A 16,977-nucleotide genomic window follows, 5' to 3' on the forward strand; every position below is an offset into this window, starting at 1 on the left:
TTTTGGACCCTAACCTACATTCTTTGTGGTTTTTTCCTTTACTTAGTTGATATTGCTATGCCAATATGGAAATTAAAATTTTGGGACAACTCAACCCCCTCAATTCCTCTAACGACAATTGTTGGTACTTGTATCTCTTAGCACTAACCTGCTCCTTCTTCAACTAACTTTTAAACTTTAGTCTTTTAACATTGCCCTCACTTTTTCTGAACAGTCATTTTTGCTGATTTTTTGAGTAGCATTTCAGCAGTCTCTATGCTGTTCAAGCTTTAGCATTTCAAAAGCAACAATTATAGTTCTAACGATCCACAGAAGAGCTGCAGAGTATTTGTCTGGGAAAGCTTTTTCTAGAATATTTATTAAATGTCTGTTAATATGCCAGACACTGTGTTAGGCTCTGGGCACGGAGTATACATGAGAGATTAGTGGACTATCATAAATCAGAAAGGTTTTATACAAAGTCGCCCTTTAATTCTCCACTCTGCTACCAGAATGCATATTTCAAAACACAAAACCAGGCATGCCACTCTTTTATTTTAAATGCTTCAAGAGTCTCTGTAGTTTTGGGAGAAAAACATTACATCCTCTTAACTTATCCCATAGGAATTGTGGTATTGGGCAGTCTTTCAAACTCTCAAAGTCTTATTTGACTCTCCCTCTCTCTCTTTCCTTTTTAAAATAGTAGTAGTAGATCTGTGTGGGTTTTTTTTCACAAACGTGTAATGAGGCTTTAGTAAGGCAATGTATTTGAAAAACATACAGCATAACATAATTTTATTTCCTCTTGGTTGTAAGCTTTTAATCTCATAGTTTTACACTACATTACAGAGCCATGTGTTATTCCTTTTATTAAATGGATATCTGGAGAGTTAGTTACAAAAACGGATTTTGCAGCCTGGGCAACATATTGAGACCTCATCTCTACAAAAAATTAAAAAACAAAAATAGCTGGGTGTGGTAGCACACACTTGTAGTACCAGCTACTCGGGAAGCTGAGGTGGGAGAATCACATGAGCCCAGGAGGTTGAGGCTGCAGAGAACTATGATCATGCCACTGCACTCTAGCTTGAATGATAGCTGAGACTCCGTCTTAAAAATAAATACATATTTTTGACTATTTCATACCATCCTCCCTGATCCCCCTGATTTGACACACAATTCTCTCAGCTAGATTCTTGTCTCCTTACTGGTCTTTCTGTTTTCACCCTTGCTTTCCTACCCTCAACAGAGCAGTCAGTGATCCTTTTAAAAAGCATGCCAGATCACACTATTCAACTACTCACTGATTGCCCCTCAGGGCTGGCTACATAACTTGTGGGGCCGGGTGCAAACTAAAATGCAGGACCCCAGCCAGGGGCAGGGAAATAAATTCCCCTTCCCATTGACCTCCACCCCAACCCACAGTGGCTAAGCAATTTCTAAGAGAGTGTGGTCTTTACCTGGACATGATCAGCACCTGGATCCCAGGTGGGTGTCAGGCCCCAACTTAGTCTTTGGCTGAATGCACCTGGTGCTGCCCACCCAGGGAGGAGAGAGTCACCCCTTCTCATCCTGAAATGTCATGGGGCACATGCTTGACTCTGACACCCCACACTTCTATGCCCAAGCCCCCGTTGGGGTGGTGGGCAATAGCACAGAGGGAGTAGCCAGGCAGGCTACTCCAGGAGGTAGTTAGTAAGCATCTGGAGTCCATCCTAGGAAGACAGGGAGCCAGGAGCATATGTGAGCTGAGGCGCCAGGTCCCTGGCACATGCTCTGTCATCCCATTGCACTTCACTTACAAAACACAAATTCAAAGATAAAATGCTGGAGACACGAGAGCACTAAAGCATGAGGACATTCTGAGCATGGAGCTCTGTGTGCCCACTCTGGCTGCACACCCATGAAGCCAGCCCTGGCTTATAGTTGTCCAATATCTTGTCATCTTGCCCACATGAAAAGGAGAGTTTTTGTATTAGCATACAAGGTCCTACATAATCTGACCTCCAGACAATTGGTTTTTCCTCTAACCCTATTTCTGACTCCTCAGCTACTCTTTTCCTCCACTCCAGCTACACTGTTCTCCTTACTAGTTCTCAAACACACCAGGAAAGCTACTGCCCCAGGGTGGTTGCATGTGCTGTTCTTTATTCCTGGAATGTTTTTCTCTAAGTAGCCATAAGTCTTGTTTCATTTTCTTTACACCTTCACTTCATATCCTCCTTTGGCTATCCTAATTGTGAGTGGGGTACTCTCCTCCCTTCATTCAGATACCTAATTCCTACCTGTAGGCCACCTTCAAGGCTGTCTTGTTCTGTTATCTGCCTACCTAGGGCCTTATAATTCTGATTTCCCATCCAAGATTCCACCTCACTTTGTGGTGACAAACATGGGGGAACAGGATAACTTCTCCATTCTGCAGATAGCCTACACACTTCCCACTGAACTCTGAACTTATCCTAGTAGACGCCAACACAGAAGCCACACCAGAATATGCATTACTGCTAACATCTGACTGGGCCTCACTATGTTGCCTAGGCTAGTATTAAACTCCTGGCCTCAGGCAAGCCTCCTGCCTTGACCTCCCAAAGTTCTAGGATCATAGGTGTGAGCCCCCACACCTGGCTTCAAAAATGTAATTTGAAGGTAGAACCAAAAGTATTTTCTGGAAGATGAGACAAGGGGTCTAAGAGAAAGATATAGTCAAGGATGATGACCCTGTTTTGGCTTGAGAAATTTAAAGAACAAAATTGTCATTAAAGGAAATGAGGAAGAAGAAGCAGATTTTGAAGGGGAAGATCTGGAGTTCAGTTTTGGATGTTTTAAATTTGAGACTCCTAGAGGCATCCAAGTACAGATGTTGAGAAAGCAGTTGGGTGTATGCTGGGATCCAGGGGGTTTCCAGCCTGGGGAAATAAATACAGGAGTCACCAGCATATAGGTGTAATTTTAAACATAACATTTTATGAAAGTATCAAGGAAGTGAGAATAGGTAGTAATATGGTTTGGCTGTGTCCTCACCCAAATCTCATCTTGAATTGTAGTTCCCATAATCCCCATGTGTCATCGGAGGGACCCGGTGGGAGGTAACTAAATCATAGGGGCAGTTACCTCCATGCTGTTTTTGTGATAGTGAGTGAGTTCCCATGAGATCGATGGTTTTAAAAAAGGCTTTCCCCCTGCTTAACTCAGCACTTCTCCTTGCTGCCGCCATGTGAAGAAGGACATGTTTGCTTCTCCTTCTGTCATGATTGTAAGTTTCCTGAGGCCTCCCTAGCACTGCAGAACTGTGAGTCAATTAAACCTCTTTCCTTTATAAGTTACCCAGTCTCAGGTATATCCTTATTGCAGTGTGAGAATGGACTAATACACGTAGAGAAAGATATGAAGACTGAGCCAGCTTAAAGGTAGGAGAAATGAGAAGAAATTAGCAAGGGACTCAGAATTAGCAAAGAAGCAGGCTTCAAAACAAGGGAAAACCCCAGAGTGTGTGATATAGTGAAAGCCAAGGGAAGAGCAGATTTCACTGACAAGAGAAGGTTCTACCATGTCAAATGCCACTAGGGGGTCAAGGAAGGTGAGACTGAAATGTTCAGTAAGGTGGCAATAGGCTGCCAGCGACTTGGTAAGAACAGTACCAGTGGAGCAATTGTTGGTTTATTTGAAGGTGTTCAAGAGAGGATCGAAGAACAGGAATTGAAGAAAGCAAGTTTAGGCAACTTTAGAGAGCTTTGTTGTAAAAGGTTTCAGGGAAATGCAGTGGTGACTAAAAAGGGAATTGGAATCAAAAGTTTTCTTTTGCATTGTTTTTTAACTAGTGGATACATAGGAGTGTGTTTGTACACTGATGTACAGGAGAGAGGGAACATTGATAACTGAGGCAATGATTGTGGAATTGAGCTCTTGAGCAGCAAGAGGGGTGGGGGCTGGTGAACAGCAAGGGAATTGGCCTTGTAGAGCAGGAGGCTGAGTGGTACACATGCTGGCAGATGGACAGAGAAGGTGCTGAACGCTTGTGTGGGTTCTGCTCTGGTCGCTTCATCTTTCTCAGTGAAATAGGAAGCAGAGTCATCAGTGGAGAGTAAGAATGGGGAAGGAGGTGTTTAAAGCTTGAGAAAGGAAAATATAAAAAGACATAATTTAAAAGAGCAGGAATGCAAATGGACTGGGAAGATGAGGTGTGACTGTGGAGCAGCCTTTGGGTCCACTTCAGGGTAAAGGTCCAGGATAGAAAGAAGTGCAGTGTGCAGGGCCACGCCCTTTCTCCAGCTACAGCCAGTTACAGAGGGTCAGGCCTGATGTAGGTGGAGAACAGAGTTTAACCAGGGCTGGTGTTTTGTCGAGTAAGAGGGACAACAGAGATGAGGAAGTGTGTGAGAGGTGCCTATCATGATTGAGCATGGAATTTATATCGTGTAAGAAAGGGAGGGGCATGAAGGGGTTAAGGGACATGAAAATGAGGTAGAAAACAGGTCCAGGCGTACAGGAGAGAGTGAGCTCATGAGTTAGGAGGGGTTAATCAGAGTGTGAGGTATGTAAAGTGGAGACTATGAAGCTGTTGAGTAATGCTAAGGTTTAGGTTATACCAGCTGTCCCCAACCCTTTTGGAAGTAGGGACCGGTTTTGTGGAAGACAATTTTTCCATTGGGGTTGTTGGGGGGATGGTTTTGGGATGAAACTGTTCCACCTCAGATCATCAGGCATTTGTTAGATTCGCACGAGGAGGACACAACCTAGATCCCTTCAATGTGCAGTTCACAATAGGGGTTGCACTCCCATGAGAATCTAATGGCTCCGCGGATCTGACAGGAGGCAGAGCTCAGGTGGTAATTTCACCTTGCCTGCCACAGCTCTCCTCCTGCTGTGTGGCCCAGTTCCTAACAGGCCACTGACCTATACCAGTTTATGGCCCAGGAATTGAGGACCCCTGGGTTATACAATGAGAATAAATCTCTCAGATTGGATGGAAGACAAAATCATTGATGGAGAGATCACATTTCTGATACACCAGGAATCTGTAAGAAACAACAAATGATTGTGATGCAGGTAGTCCAAGGACTGTGTTTTGAGGAACTCTAGTTTTAAGTAGAGTTGGAGAGCTAAACACAAAAGTTTAGAAGCCAGAAGACATGAGGGGGCTGGAAGAAACAGGAAAGATATTAACGGAATGTTGTGTGTGGAGTGTGCTGGACACAGCGTTAAACAGTTCACATGCCTCCTTGTTATTAGTATTAGTATTTGTTTCTGGCAACAAGACCGAATTCTAGAGATCATTATTGTCTCTATTTAACAAACGATTAGCATGAGGGACAGGGAAGTTAAATAACATGCACAAAGATAAATTCAAACTCTGAGCTGGCAACCATTATGTCCACCTGCCTTGACAGGTGCAATGATTATGATAGAGCAGGTACTATTAAAATCTGTATCCTAAAATGTGATTACTAGACTTATGAGATTAGAGACTCTTGAGAACAGTATTGTATACAAAGCCCCGTAATATACATGATCTCATCTAATCCTCATATTAATCCTGTGTGTTAATTTGCTAGGATCATGGGGCCAGTAATTAGCAAAGCCTGGATGTGAAGCTCATCCTCTGACCTCCTGCTTATAAACTCCTGCCACTAACTACGCATCACCATTACTTTCCAGATATGGTTCAGACAGCAACCTTAAAGAGACTTTTGAATAAATGTATTAATAAAGAAACTGTTACTAGTTATTTCTTTTTAGAACCTAACATAAAAAGTTTCGTAATTCCTATGTTTCCATGGGAACATTCGTTAGCACAGAATGCAGCATTCTTCCTGTCATAGAATGTTCTTTCTATAAATTCATGCATTCACTCAACTAATATTTATTGAGCAAATAGTCTGTGCATGTGCTGTGTCAGGTGCAGAGGATACAGTCGAATAAGAAACGTCCTGCTTTAGGGGAACCTTTAGTCAGCCCCAGGTCTTCAGCACCTCAGATACTCTGCAGGGCCTTTTCATGCCTGGTGCAATTTAAGACACTGCATTTAACCTAGAATACACTCCATCCCTTAGGACCCAGTTACCTAAGAGATCATTTCTCTCCCTAATGGTTTGGCACAGAGTAAGATCAGCAGTAGCACCCTGGAGATGGAATCTTAGATTTGGACTCCGGAGAAATAGAATCAGGGTGTTTTCCAAAAAAAGGATTCTTCTACTCCAAGAAGACCCAATTTTAAAGCTGGATTTAAAAATATACCCGCTTGCCTGGCATACTAAGCATCTTAGTGGGACTGTGTTGCCCCTCAGCCATCACTTGGCTATTCCTTTCGATAGAAATACCGGATTTGTACATGCCATGTAATGGTGTAGAGACTCTATGACTCAACACCCTCCTGCCAAAATGTCAGGTCAAGGCCAACCAAGGGAGGGTGCTGGGCACCAGTCTGTGAGAATAAAAGGCAATGAATCCAGAGCGTGGGGCAAATTCCACTTTATCCAGGTTGGTGATGACACAGCCCGTGATATGTAGCACACAATGCGTGAGGCGGCTCTTTCCACGTGCAGAGAAATCCGTGCACTTTTATTTCATAATGTTACTCATTAAGAATGGCAACGTACTAGTTCGAACTCACCTGGCGCCCACCACAGAGAAGTGGGGGTGGTTGGGGGGTGTCATGGCTCGCCTCCTGATTTAGAAGATCCAACTGGTGCTCTTAGTGGCAGTGTAACTCGTGTTGCCTCACTTACCTCCGCTCTTAAAAGTATGTGAGTCACAGTATAATTTAAGAATTACACTCTCTATTTCTTACATTTGCAAAAGCTAAGTGAGACAAATCAAAGCTTAAGTTACCTTATTAAAAAAATGAAGATCCTATATTTTATTGAGGTTTTAAAAATCTCTTAAAACCACAACATATTTTGTATTCTCCTTGAATCACTCCGATCACAGATTTAATTTTTTCGAGTCATTTCTGGAGTTGTGGGACCACAAAGCTAGTTTGCAATCCCTATAGCTTTAAGAGAGGGTATTTCTAGTTTTGGAGTAGGGAGTAAGGGAGGTGGCGCCTGCTCCGGGCTCCGCCACTCCCTGCCCGCGGGCCGGGGGTGGGGTGGCACTCGGTTTCCCGCGGCTGCCGGCCGCGCCCCACCGCCCCACCGCGCCCCGCGCTGCCGCCAGGGGTGCTGCGCTTCCCACCTGCCGCAGGACGCCTCGAGGGCCGGTGCGGTGCCCACTGGGCTGCCGCTCCTCCCAGCTCAGAGCTTTCCAGCCGCCGAGAGCGTGCGAGGGACCCCGGCGTCGGGCAGGGGCCTGGGCCGCGGAGGGCGGGTGCGCCTCCGCACCTGCCTGAGCTCGGGCACCCCCGCCCGCCGGAGAAGCCGGGAGTCCTCGGAATGCCGGCTGCCTCCACCGAGGGCGCTGGCTCGGGGCTCCCCGCGGACCTGCCCGCCCTCAGCTGCCGGCGCGGCACCAGGCTCTGCGCTTCGAGCCCCGCACGCCTTTCTCTCCCCTGCACTTCCAGCAAGGCCGGGCACGCCCACTGCCGCTGCTGGCCTCTGAGCCCGGGCGCCCGAGTTACACCCATTCTCCCCACCATCGTCGGCCAGAGCCGCGCTCCCAGCCCTTTTCCAGGTGCTGGCGGCTCCGAGCGGAATACAAAGAGGCCTGCGCCTCCCTGGCCCTTGCTGCCGCCACACCCGTCCGTGCCCACTCTCCGCCGTCCTCCGCGAGGGCTGCACGCAGGGACCCCTCCTCTCAGCGCGCTCCTCCCCCTCCCCCACTGTCGCTCAAATCCACCCAGCGTTCCGAAATCCCGGGAGTGGGGGCCTTCGACTGTCACCCTCAGGCCCCCTTGGCCGCTCCTCCTGGCCCTTGGGACCCGCCAGGGCAGTCCCCCCAACCCCCGCCCGCCGCTCCTCTCGGTCCCGGCCCCTCCTCCGGGTCCCTCCTCCTCCCTCGCCCCTCCCGAGCCAGGGTGGGAGCGACGGCAGCTGGAAGAGAAGGGATGAGGTCATCCTCTCCCTCGGAGTCAGCTGGTGGAGGAGAGGAAGCGGGAGGAGGGAGCGCGCGCGAGGGGAGGAGAGGAATGTGCAGGTCCGAGGAGCGCCGCGGCGGCCGCTGCTGCTCCTGCTGCTGGCGGCGGCGGCTCGGGCGGCAGCAGCGAAGCCGGGACGGCGAGGAGCGCGGGCGGCGGGCAGGGGCGCGCGCGGGGCGCCGCGAGCAGCTTGGCTCCGCGCAGGCAGCCAGGCGGCGCTCCTGCCGGCCCCAGGCGCGCCGCTAGCCCGGCCCAGCGCCCAGCCCGGCGGGCGGCGGGCGGCGGCGGGCGAACCGGCGCAGGAGCAGGAGGAGGGGGAGCCGCACCGCCTGGGAGGGAAGCCGGGGCGAGGCGAGGAGGTGGCGGGAGGAGGAGACAGCGGGGAAAGGTGTCAGATAAAGGAGGGCTCTCCTCCGGTGTGGAGGCATCATGGCCGCTAAATCAGACGGGAGGCTGAAAATGAAGAAAAGCAGCGACGTGGCGTTCACCCCGCTGCAGAACTCGGACCACTCGGGCTCGGTGCAGGGATTGGCTCCAGGCTTGCCGTCGGGGTCGGTAGCCGAGGACGAGGAGGCGGCCGGGGGCGGCTGCTGCCCGGACGGCGGCGGCTGCTCGCGCTGCTGCTGCTGCTGCGCCGGGAGCGGCGGCTCCGGGGGCTCGGGCGGCTCCGGCGGCTCCGGCGGCGTCGCCGGCCCGGGCGGCGGCGGGGCGGGCTCGGCGGCGCTGTGCCTGCGCCTGGGCAGGGAACAGCGGCGCTACTCACTGTGGGACTGCCTCTGGATCCTGGCCGCCGTGGCCGTGTACTTCGCGGATGTGGGAACAGACGTTTGGCTCGCCGTGGACTACTACCTGCGCGGCCAGCGCTGGTGGTTCGGGCTCACGCTCTTCTTCGTGGTGCTCGGCTCGCTGTCGGTGCAAGTGTTCAGCTTCCGCTGGTTTGTGCACGATTTCAGCACCGAGGACAGCGCCACGGCCGCTGCTGCCTCCAGCTGCCCGCAGCCTGGAGCCGATTGCAAGACGGTGGTCGGCGGTGGGTCTGCAGTCGGGGAAGGCGAGGCTCGTCCTTCCACGCCGCAAAGGCAAGCATCTAACGCCAGCAAGAGCAACATCGCCGCGGCCAGCAGCGGCAGCAACAGCAGCGGGGCTACCCGGGCCAGTGGCAAGCACAGGTCTGCGTCCTGCTCCTTCTGCATCTGGCTCCTGCAGTCACTCATCCACATCTTGCAGCTCGGGCAAATCTGGAGGTACTGTAATGGGTGGGGGAAGAGGGAGGCTTGCTGCTGCTACTACATCCCCACTGCTTTGCTTTTGCACGGAAATCTTTCCGGGTTGCTTTGGTAGTAACCCTAGTCACACTCTTCCAGTTTTTTGGGTTTCTTTTGAACTGGGGCTTGCATTTTTAAAATCTGCAATCTCAGTCTAGGGTGGGAGGGAAGTGAGAAACAAGGGAAGGACAGCAAAGTGGTTTCGATCACCTCATCCCTTCTGTCTTCCCACTCTGCCTCACTGGCTTCTCGCTCTTGGCATGCCACAACCCCCCTCCCCCCTTCCCCATTTTTAGTGATATTGTTTCAGTGAGTAGGAGAGGGTTCCTGTCACATCTTCTAAAATTCCTTTATTATTATATTGAATTTGAGGTGTGTGTTGCCATTTGGATGGTTTCTTTTGTTCCTTGGGAAAAAAAAAATTACTAATTCTAGTGAAATGGGAGTTGCTGCTGCTCAAAAGTACCCAAATATTAATGATCACTGCTGGAGAAGTGCCTTGCTCAAAGTAAAGATCCTAATAGGCAAATGACTTTACATATATATATATATATATATATCTCCGAGCATGAGTCAGTAAACTTTACGGGGCCCAGACTTACTTTTAGAGTGCCCTTTCTGATTATCTTGCAATATCTGCATATCTAATTTCTCATATAATTACAAGCCTTTGGAAAAGGGGTGGGGCACCATGTTAACTTTAGTCGTACTTGGCATCTTCGTTGGCTACTTTGCTACTTGTCATCTGATCTACCAAGTCTTTTTACACAGGGATCATTTCAGTTATAAACTGGAATATAAGGCTAAACTTGGGCAGAGGGAAACCACTACTTGAACAGTCACTGCATGGACTTAGGAGCAGAATGAAATAGTATGCTCAGGAATACATTCTTTTGACTTTTATATGTTACTAGCAGATTTCGAAGCAATATTTTACATCTATAAAAATTACTTGTATGGAAGTCTATAGATTCTAACATGTCAGAGCTCTTTTGGTTTTAAAATAACTTAGTAAACAGGTGGTATAAGCGAAATGAGGACAATTCCTAGAAAGTACACCAATATGGGACTGCACTCTGTGGTACTGGTGCTCTTTTTCAATTTTATTTGTGGCTATTTTTGTGATAAAAGATATGAGTTGTTGACTATGCCGAAGTATCCCCTGTGGAAACAAGTTAGAGGATTTGTGGAATAGAACCACAAACTTCTTTTTATTTATGATGAACAACCATATTTTCACCTGAGAAGAGCAAGTGTGGCGATTTCACAACCTTTCCTGGGACCAGAGCTTTGTAAAGCAGACTGAACATTGCCATAGATGGTGACCTTTCAGATTGTGAAACTTTTTTTTTTTTCAAGCACATACTTTCTGGTAAAGTGATATTCGATATGCAGTCAGACAAATTGATGTTGGAAACCTTCATACATATTTTGGACTCAAAGTAACTTTTTGAAATGCTAGTTAAATGTGATAGCTATATTTCCCATGGATGACTATTGGGAAGACTTATAGCTTGATGCTCTTCAAGTATGATGAAGGACTTAGGTGCTTAATTTAATTACTGAAATTACTGAGTGGCTAGGATGCATCTGATTAGCATTTCTAATCTGATAATTTGGTAAATTAAGCTTAGCATTCCATTTGTTAACTTTTTCAAACTTTATCAAGATTTGGAAATCACTTAATTTTAACCACCTTTCAAGTTTCTAGACTTATGTAAGTAATTCAAATACTTCTCTGTGCTATTAACTGAAAAACTGTAATTTTTTTTACAGATTGATTCTTTATGAAAAATCTGATATTAAATTCTGTGAACCGAGGAAGTCCTTTTAATTATAGTTGTGTTTATTATACCTTCTAAACCAAACATCTCCCCAATTGAAAAATGATTCTTAATTTTCTCGGGGAATAATATACATAGTGTGAGAAATAATTAGGAAAAGATATGAGCCTAAAAACATGTCAGAGAGACCATAGCCACTGGGCCAACTTGTCATACAGAAAGTTATTGCAGAGGTAGGGAGTGGGGGCGGGGAGAGAAGGGATGGAAGGGTAAGGTTTGAATGCAGAAAGAAAACCGCAGGCTGTCAGACAAATGCACTAACTGACCCCAGACGTGGAGAAACTGTGGTCACACATGGCTCCTTTTAGTTAAGCATTTCTATAGTATTTTCCTTAGAGGCTTTGAAGTTAATACTGGTAATATGTGATCATCTAGGAGGAATATTGTGGTTGGAAATATTATCAGATATAATATTCTGGAAATATTTGTCAACATTTTCAGAATAATGTGTTTAGTAGATAAGTTTGAATTATCATCTAATCTAACTATTTCAGATTCTGGTTAAAATATTTGGGGGATGCCAGAGTAATCTGGTGAAAGCATCATCTAAGACTAATCAGCATCGTTTTCTGTTTATGAAGTATATTTTTCAAAAAAACAAAACTTTAGCCTAATGTAGGAAGTTGGAAAGAGATAAGAAAGCTTATGGAACTTAACACTCAGATGCGCTCTAGTATGTTTTTATTTCTCTGAGTGTCGAACATTTGTATGGAACTTTGGGGGAGTAGATGCATCTTTGATAATAAGCCGACAAAGTGCAACTCATCTGAGATTTTTCTATTAGACTCACTATGATTCCTTAAATTAGAAGCTTCCCTCTGCCCCTTCTAGCTTTTCTTTTCAATACATTATACACAATTATTGCAGAAACACCAGAGTACTGAGTGGTTCAAGGCACAGAGGTCATTATTCATGTTTTAACATGCTACTTTCTGGGATCAATAAAATAGATTTTAGCTAGGTTGGTAACTGCTTCTTGTGTTTCCATGAAATTCTAATTATTTTAGGGAAGGACCAGATTCTAAAAGCTTTCTCTAAATACAGTCTTTTGAAATAACATCAAAGCATTTGCTTGTTTAGAAATAGCCACTGAAACATTGTGGATAAGATTTGCATGTATTTATACATGTGTTACAATGCAACTGCTAAAAGCAATGATACATATTCATTTTAATTAAAGTTTACTAATGGGAAATTAATGGCAGCTTTTAAAGTCGCAGGAGGTGAGCCTGGGAAAGAGCTATTTGAAATAATAAAGTGAATTTCTGCTACCATGTGAAAAGAGCAATTATGACTTTAAAGGAACTGTGTCTGTGAATGAATGCAAAAGTACTTTCCTTTCTTATTTTTCTCAAATGATTCCAGAAATTACTAAGAGTGCAGTTTAGCCAGTGGGAATTACAAATTCCCTAAGAGAACAGTTTTTAGTCCTCATGCTTTTGATCAATTGCATCCAAATGTCTTTTTCCTTCAGAAATTATGAAGTTTACTCTTAAAACTCTACCTGAATTTCTCCTATGTATGTATGTACATAGTTAATTGTTTTCTAGAAAATATGCACATTGTAAATAATAAGTCAGTGGATGGTAGAGCGGGGAGCATTTTCACTATTCTTACTCTTTTGGGTTTTGTTTTTGAGTCTCCATCATGAGAGTCATCTGGGAAAAATGTGAGGAAAATGCAGTTTTTTCTGCTCTTGTCATGCTTGCTATTCCAGAAGGCACTAATTGTGTCCCGTGTTCAAATAAGTTGGGAAAATGACAGATTAGACAAAGTTAAACAGATCTCTCTACGGCAGGACTTCTCAGAGCATTTTATAAGCTAAGGTACAGTTATCAGTAAGTTTTTAAAGGCACAGCTATTAAATATTCTTATAATGATGCGTGCAAAGCACTTTGATAAACATGCCATTCTTAAAACTGGCCAAACAAAAATAATAACAATTTTATTGGCACTTTAAAAATATACAAATGTTTTTTCTACTTTTTATGTCATCTACATTTTAAAATAACCTAAAAGGAAATTATTAGTGTCTGTATATGTGAGAAAACTGGCTCAGAGAGGTTAAGTAAGTGGCTTAACCTCTTAATAGGGTCACCCAACTATTATGTAGTGTAGTTAGCATTAAAAATGGGGCCCGTTTTACCATACAGTCTATGCTTTTTCTGGCTGAACTGGCTACCTCCAAATGCCAACTTGGATAATAATGACAACAATGTATAAAAATAACAATTTACCTTCACTGTGGATGGCAAAGTGGGAAAGGGAGCTGCAGTTTAGATGGATTAGGGGATCTTTCCAATAACACACCAGTAGTTAAACAGTAAAACAGAGACTTGAGCTCAACTCTTTGAACTCTCAGTTCATTGCCTAACTTACTATACCATTTGGACGTACTGAGGTTGTTTTATTAAATCCCAGCTAAGGAACATGGTCTCGTAGTAGTTTTAATGATTACATGGCATAATGTATGTGAATATGTGAAAAGTTATTTGCAAATGATAAAGAGGTTCTAGAGATAAGGAATGGGTAGAAAAACTAAGGAGGATATAGGTTACACCTTTGACTATTAAAAAAGGTGGTTTTCGATTCTGAGTTAGTCCTGAATTCTGATATAGATCAGGCAAGATTGGTGCCATTTACTGAGTTTATCAAATGGTTATTTTCTGCATGTATGTGTTTCCTCTCTATACATATAAATTAATTAGTCATTCAACACACACTGAGCACCGCTAAGTGCAAGGCACTATGCTGGTTACTAATTATTCCAAGACGAATAACATACATATATTTCAAGGAATCTACTCTCTAATGGGGAAGACAGAAAAGTCAGCAGACCATCTCAATAGAAGAAAATAAGCACTACGATAGAAACAGGAAATGCAAACTGCCTTGATGGTTCAGGTAAGACTCTCTGGAAGAGGGGATATCTGAGCAAAGGTTTGAGGAATGAGAAAAATCTGCTTTCTGAGTAAAGCGGGACATTGGCTTTAGAGCCCTGGATGCAATGTGTAAAGGCAGAGAGGCAAGAAAGAACAAGGCAGGTTAAGTGCATGCTCTACATATGGAGCGAGGGAGGGAGAATAGCTAGAGATGAAGATGAAGAACTAGTTGGGCCAGATAATGAAAGGAATTTAGATTGTATTTTGAAGGCATGAAGGAGTCATGAAGGATTATAGGGGGTGAGGATTGTTAACGAAAGTGTTAAAACACTGTTTTATTCAAAGGAATGGCAGAAAGTTGAAAGCTTCAGAGGCGATGTCATTGTTCATCTCTGATTCAGTCACATCTCTATCATTCATGGAAATCCATTGGCTTCACAGGCTTTGAGTTTGGATGTCTTTGGGACATGTAAATATACCCATTATGATGGGAGAGTCATTTTTCAGAAAAACAAGTTGGTTGAAAGTTTTAATTGTATTTATACTAAAGTAAATTATTGACAAAACTTTCTTTGGTGTTACTATTTGAAGAGTTATTTTCTTAGGATACAGTGGTTTTTACCTTATTGAAAGTTAGTTCTTCTGATCCATAGAAATATATTCCTTATGTTTATTCGTCACGTTTAACTGTCCAGAAAGCGTCTATGTTCTATTTCTTATTTCAACCTTTGAATGATCTTGGAGGTAGCACTTCTATTTTGGCAGATGTGGAAATTGAGAGAGAGAATTTTAATTGTTTTCCTCCTTGGGTCGTATATTTCTGGACAGATTTTAAGCTAGAACTCAATACTGATATGGGAGGGGTGAAAGCAACATGGAAAATGGCTGATGGTAATGAGGATGATGAGGTAGAAGAGAAGCCCGAAAACTTGAGAGCTCCGTAGTAAGTACTGAACTGTTGTAACATGGAAGAGGCATTGGACTTTTGTGTCGGACAAAATGAGTCGGACCTATAGGAAGAGATTTTGAACTGATGGAAGGAAGAATTTTTTTAGTAGTCGAAGATAGCCGCCGATCGCCGCCGATCAACTGGGCTTCCTTAGAAGCGGTGAGTTTCCCATCACTGGAGTGTCTAAGCATAGTCAGGAAAATTAGGTAGAGATGTGGTAGAGAGACTAACTCTCATACACAGGGTTGTACTAGAAGATCATCTTCCAGCTCTGAGATTTTGTGATAATCTCCATCATAACATGCTGCTCCAAACATAGTAGACTAACCTTTGCTTTTTTGTGGATGAAAGAAGTAGAATGCATTTTCCTGCAACACTGTAATTGTGCCACTTTAAAATCTGTTCATTGGTTTATAGACTCAGTATCTTCCCTGCAGCATCACAAATCCATATGCTACCCCTGAGTGCTGGCTTTGGCATCAAGATCTCTGAGTTAGCTGACAGGTATAAATCCACACACAATCAGACAGCTCCTTGTGCATTTACCTGGGTTTCTGTATGAATTTGAATAATTTATGTATAAATCTCTGTGGTGGGTATATCTATGTGGTATCTTTGTAATAACTAGTGCAAAGCTTGTAAATTTCTTCCATTCACTTGAACTGTGAAGTGTTTATTTCACAAGGGTAAATATTTTTATACTTATTACTCCCCAACAGACTAACTTAACAGAACAGTTGAATGTGTAGCATCTATATACATGTATACTATCAGTTTTGAACAATGTCCACAAATCCTTGGAGCAATAGCTTTGAAAGTCTTTGCTCAATCTCTTACAAAATGTTTCTTCATGATTGAGTATCCAAGCACACAACTTGCTAGTAAATATGTTTTATATGTTACAGTTTGAATGATATAGTCCACCTATGAATTTAAGTAACACCAGTCACTGTCTAACAAATAGTGGACTGATTCTCCTTAACATGGACTTACTGGCTAATCTGATTAATACATTTCTTTACTTACTTTAGAAATTTGTATGGAACAACTAACTGGACCTATGGAAGCAAGACTAGAGATTAGAGCTGGATTTATTATTCTTATGCATTTTCACATAAAAGGCTCAGTATGGTGCTAGTCAGGAGGGAGTGTTTTATCAGGTGTGATCTTGTAATGTGTAATTGTTGTTGGAATTTAGGGAAAATTATATTTAATAATACTCTATAAGAAATATTCACTTAAATGGCATTGCATGATTCTGACCACCATAACAAGTGACCTCATCCCAACAGCATGATGGTGTCCTTGGTAAGTGACAGCATAGCTGGTCAGGAAGGAAGACCATGGCAAGTTCTCATGAAGTTAGTCTAGTGGTTGCGGAACTTAAGGTAAAATAATACATACTCAGTGAATATCTACTGATCTGTGAATAGAACCCAGGCACTATTCTTTCTTCTTGATGAAATTGTAGCTAAACTTGCTACTTAGTGGCTTCTCTGAGATTCTGATGGTGCGGTGAATCAGAAAAGGTGCCATGTCATCTGGGAAGGATAGGAAAAATCACCCCAGCTCTTTTTTTAGATTACTAGTGTTGGGAAAATAGGGGTAAATTTTGTGAATCGCTAGTTACACTCTGAGAAAAATGCAGCTAGAAGCCCAGCTTTGTATTCCTGGTTTTGCTGATAGAACAGTCAGGGTGGAGAAGCTATCTGATAGGTATTTTTCATTGAATTCTTACCTATACTTGACTGTCTGAAAATATATATGGAAGAATTTTTGGTATTTTTTATGCTTCAGTCTACTCAAAACGTTTGCAGCCTCCACTGTTACAACCACCACCGCCACCGTCATCACTGTAATTCTTATCATCATAAAACATCAATTCTACATCTAGTATATGTATAGAACTGATACAGATTGCTGATTGTAGGGGAAACTACAGAAAGATTAAAAGGAAAATGAATCAGTCCAGAAACCCCTGAGGTGGTCTGAGTGACACCATTAGATCTTTTTTAACCCTAAAATAGACAGAGAGGGTCATAGTTAG

General features: G+C 44.0%; 1 protein-coding gene across 2 annotated transcripts in view; it reads left to right on the top strand.

Annotated features, from left to right (window-relative positions):
* Positions 1–8,171: 8,171 nt before the first annotated feature.
* The window catches only part of XKR4 (XK related 4), a 417,353-nt gene continuing 408,547 nt past the window's right edge, over positions 8,172–16,977 (top strand). For both annotated transcript variants that reach the window (XR_004026245.1, XM_030795439.1), the window contains exon 1: positions 8,172–9,234. Coding sequence is in view for 1 of the 2 variants with exons in the window: in XM_030795439.1 (XP_030651299.1) it covers positions 8,420–9,234 (815 nt within the window). In the remaining variant the exon portion in view is untranslated. The remainder of the gene's footprint in view (positions 9,235–16,977) is intronic.

Source organism: Nomascus leucogenys, chromosome 16 (assembly GCF_006542625.1).
Source record: "Nomascus leucogenys isolate Asia chromosome 16, Asia_NLE_v1, whole genome shotgun sequence".
NCBI lineage: Eukaryota > Metazoa > Chordata > Mammalia > Primates > Hylobatidae > Nomascus > Nomascus leucogenys.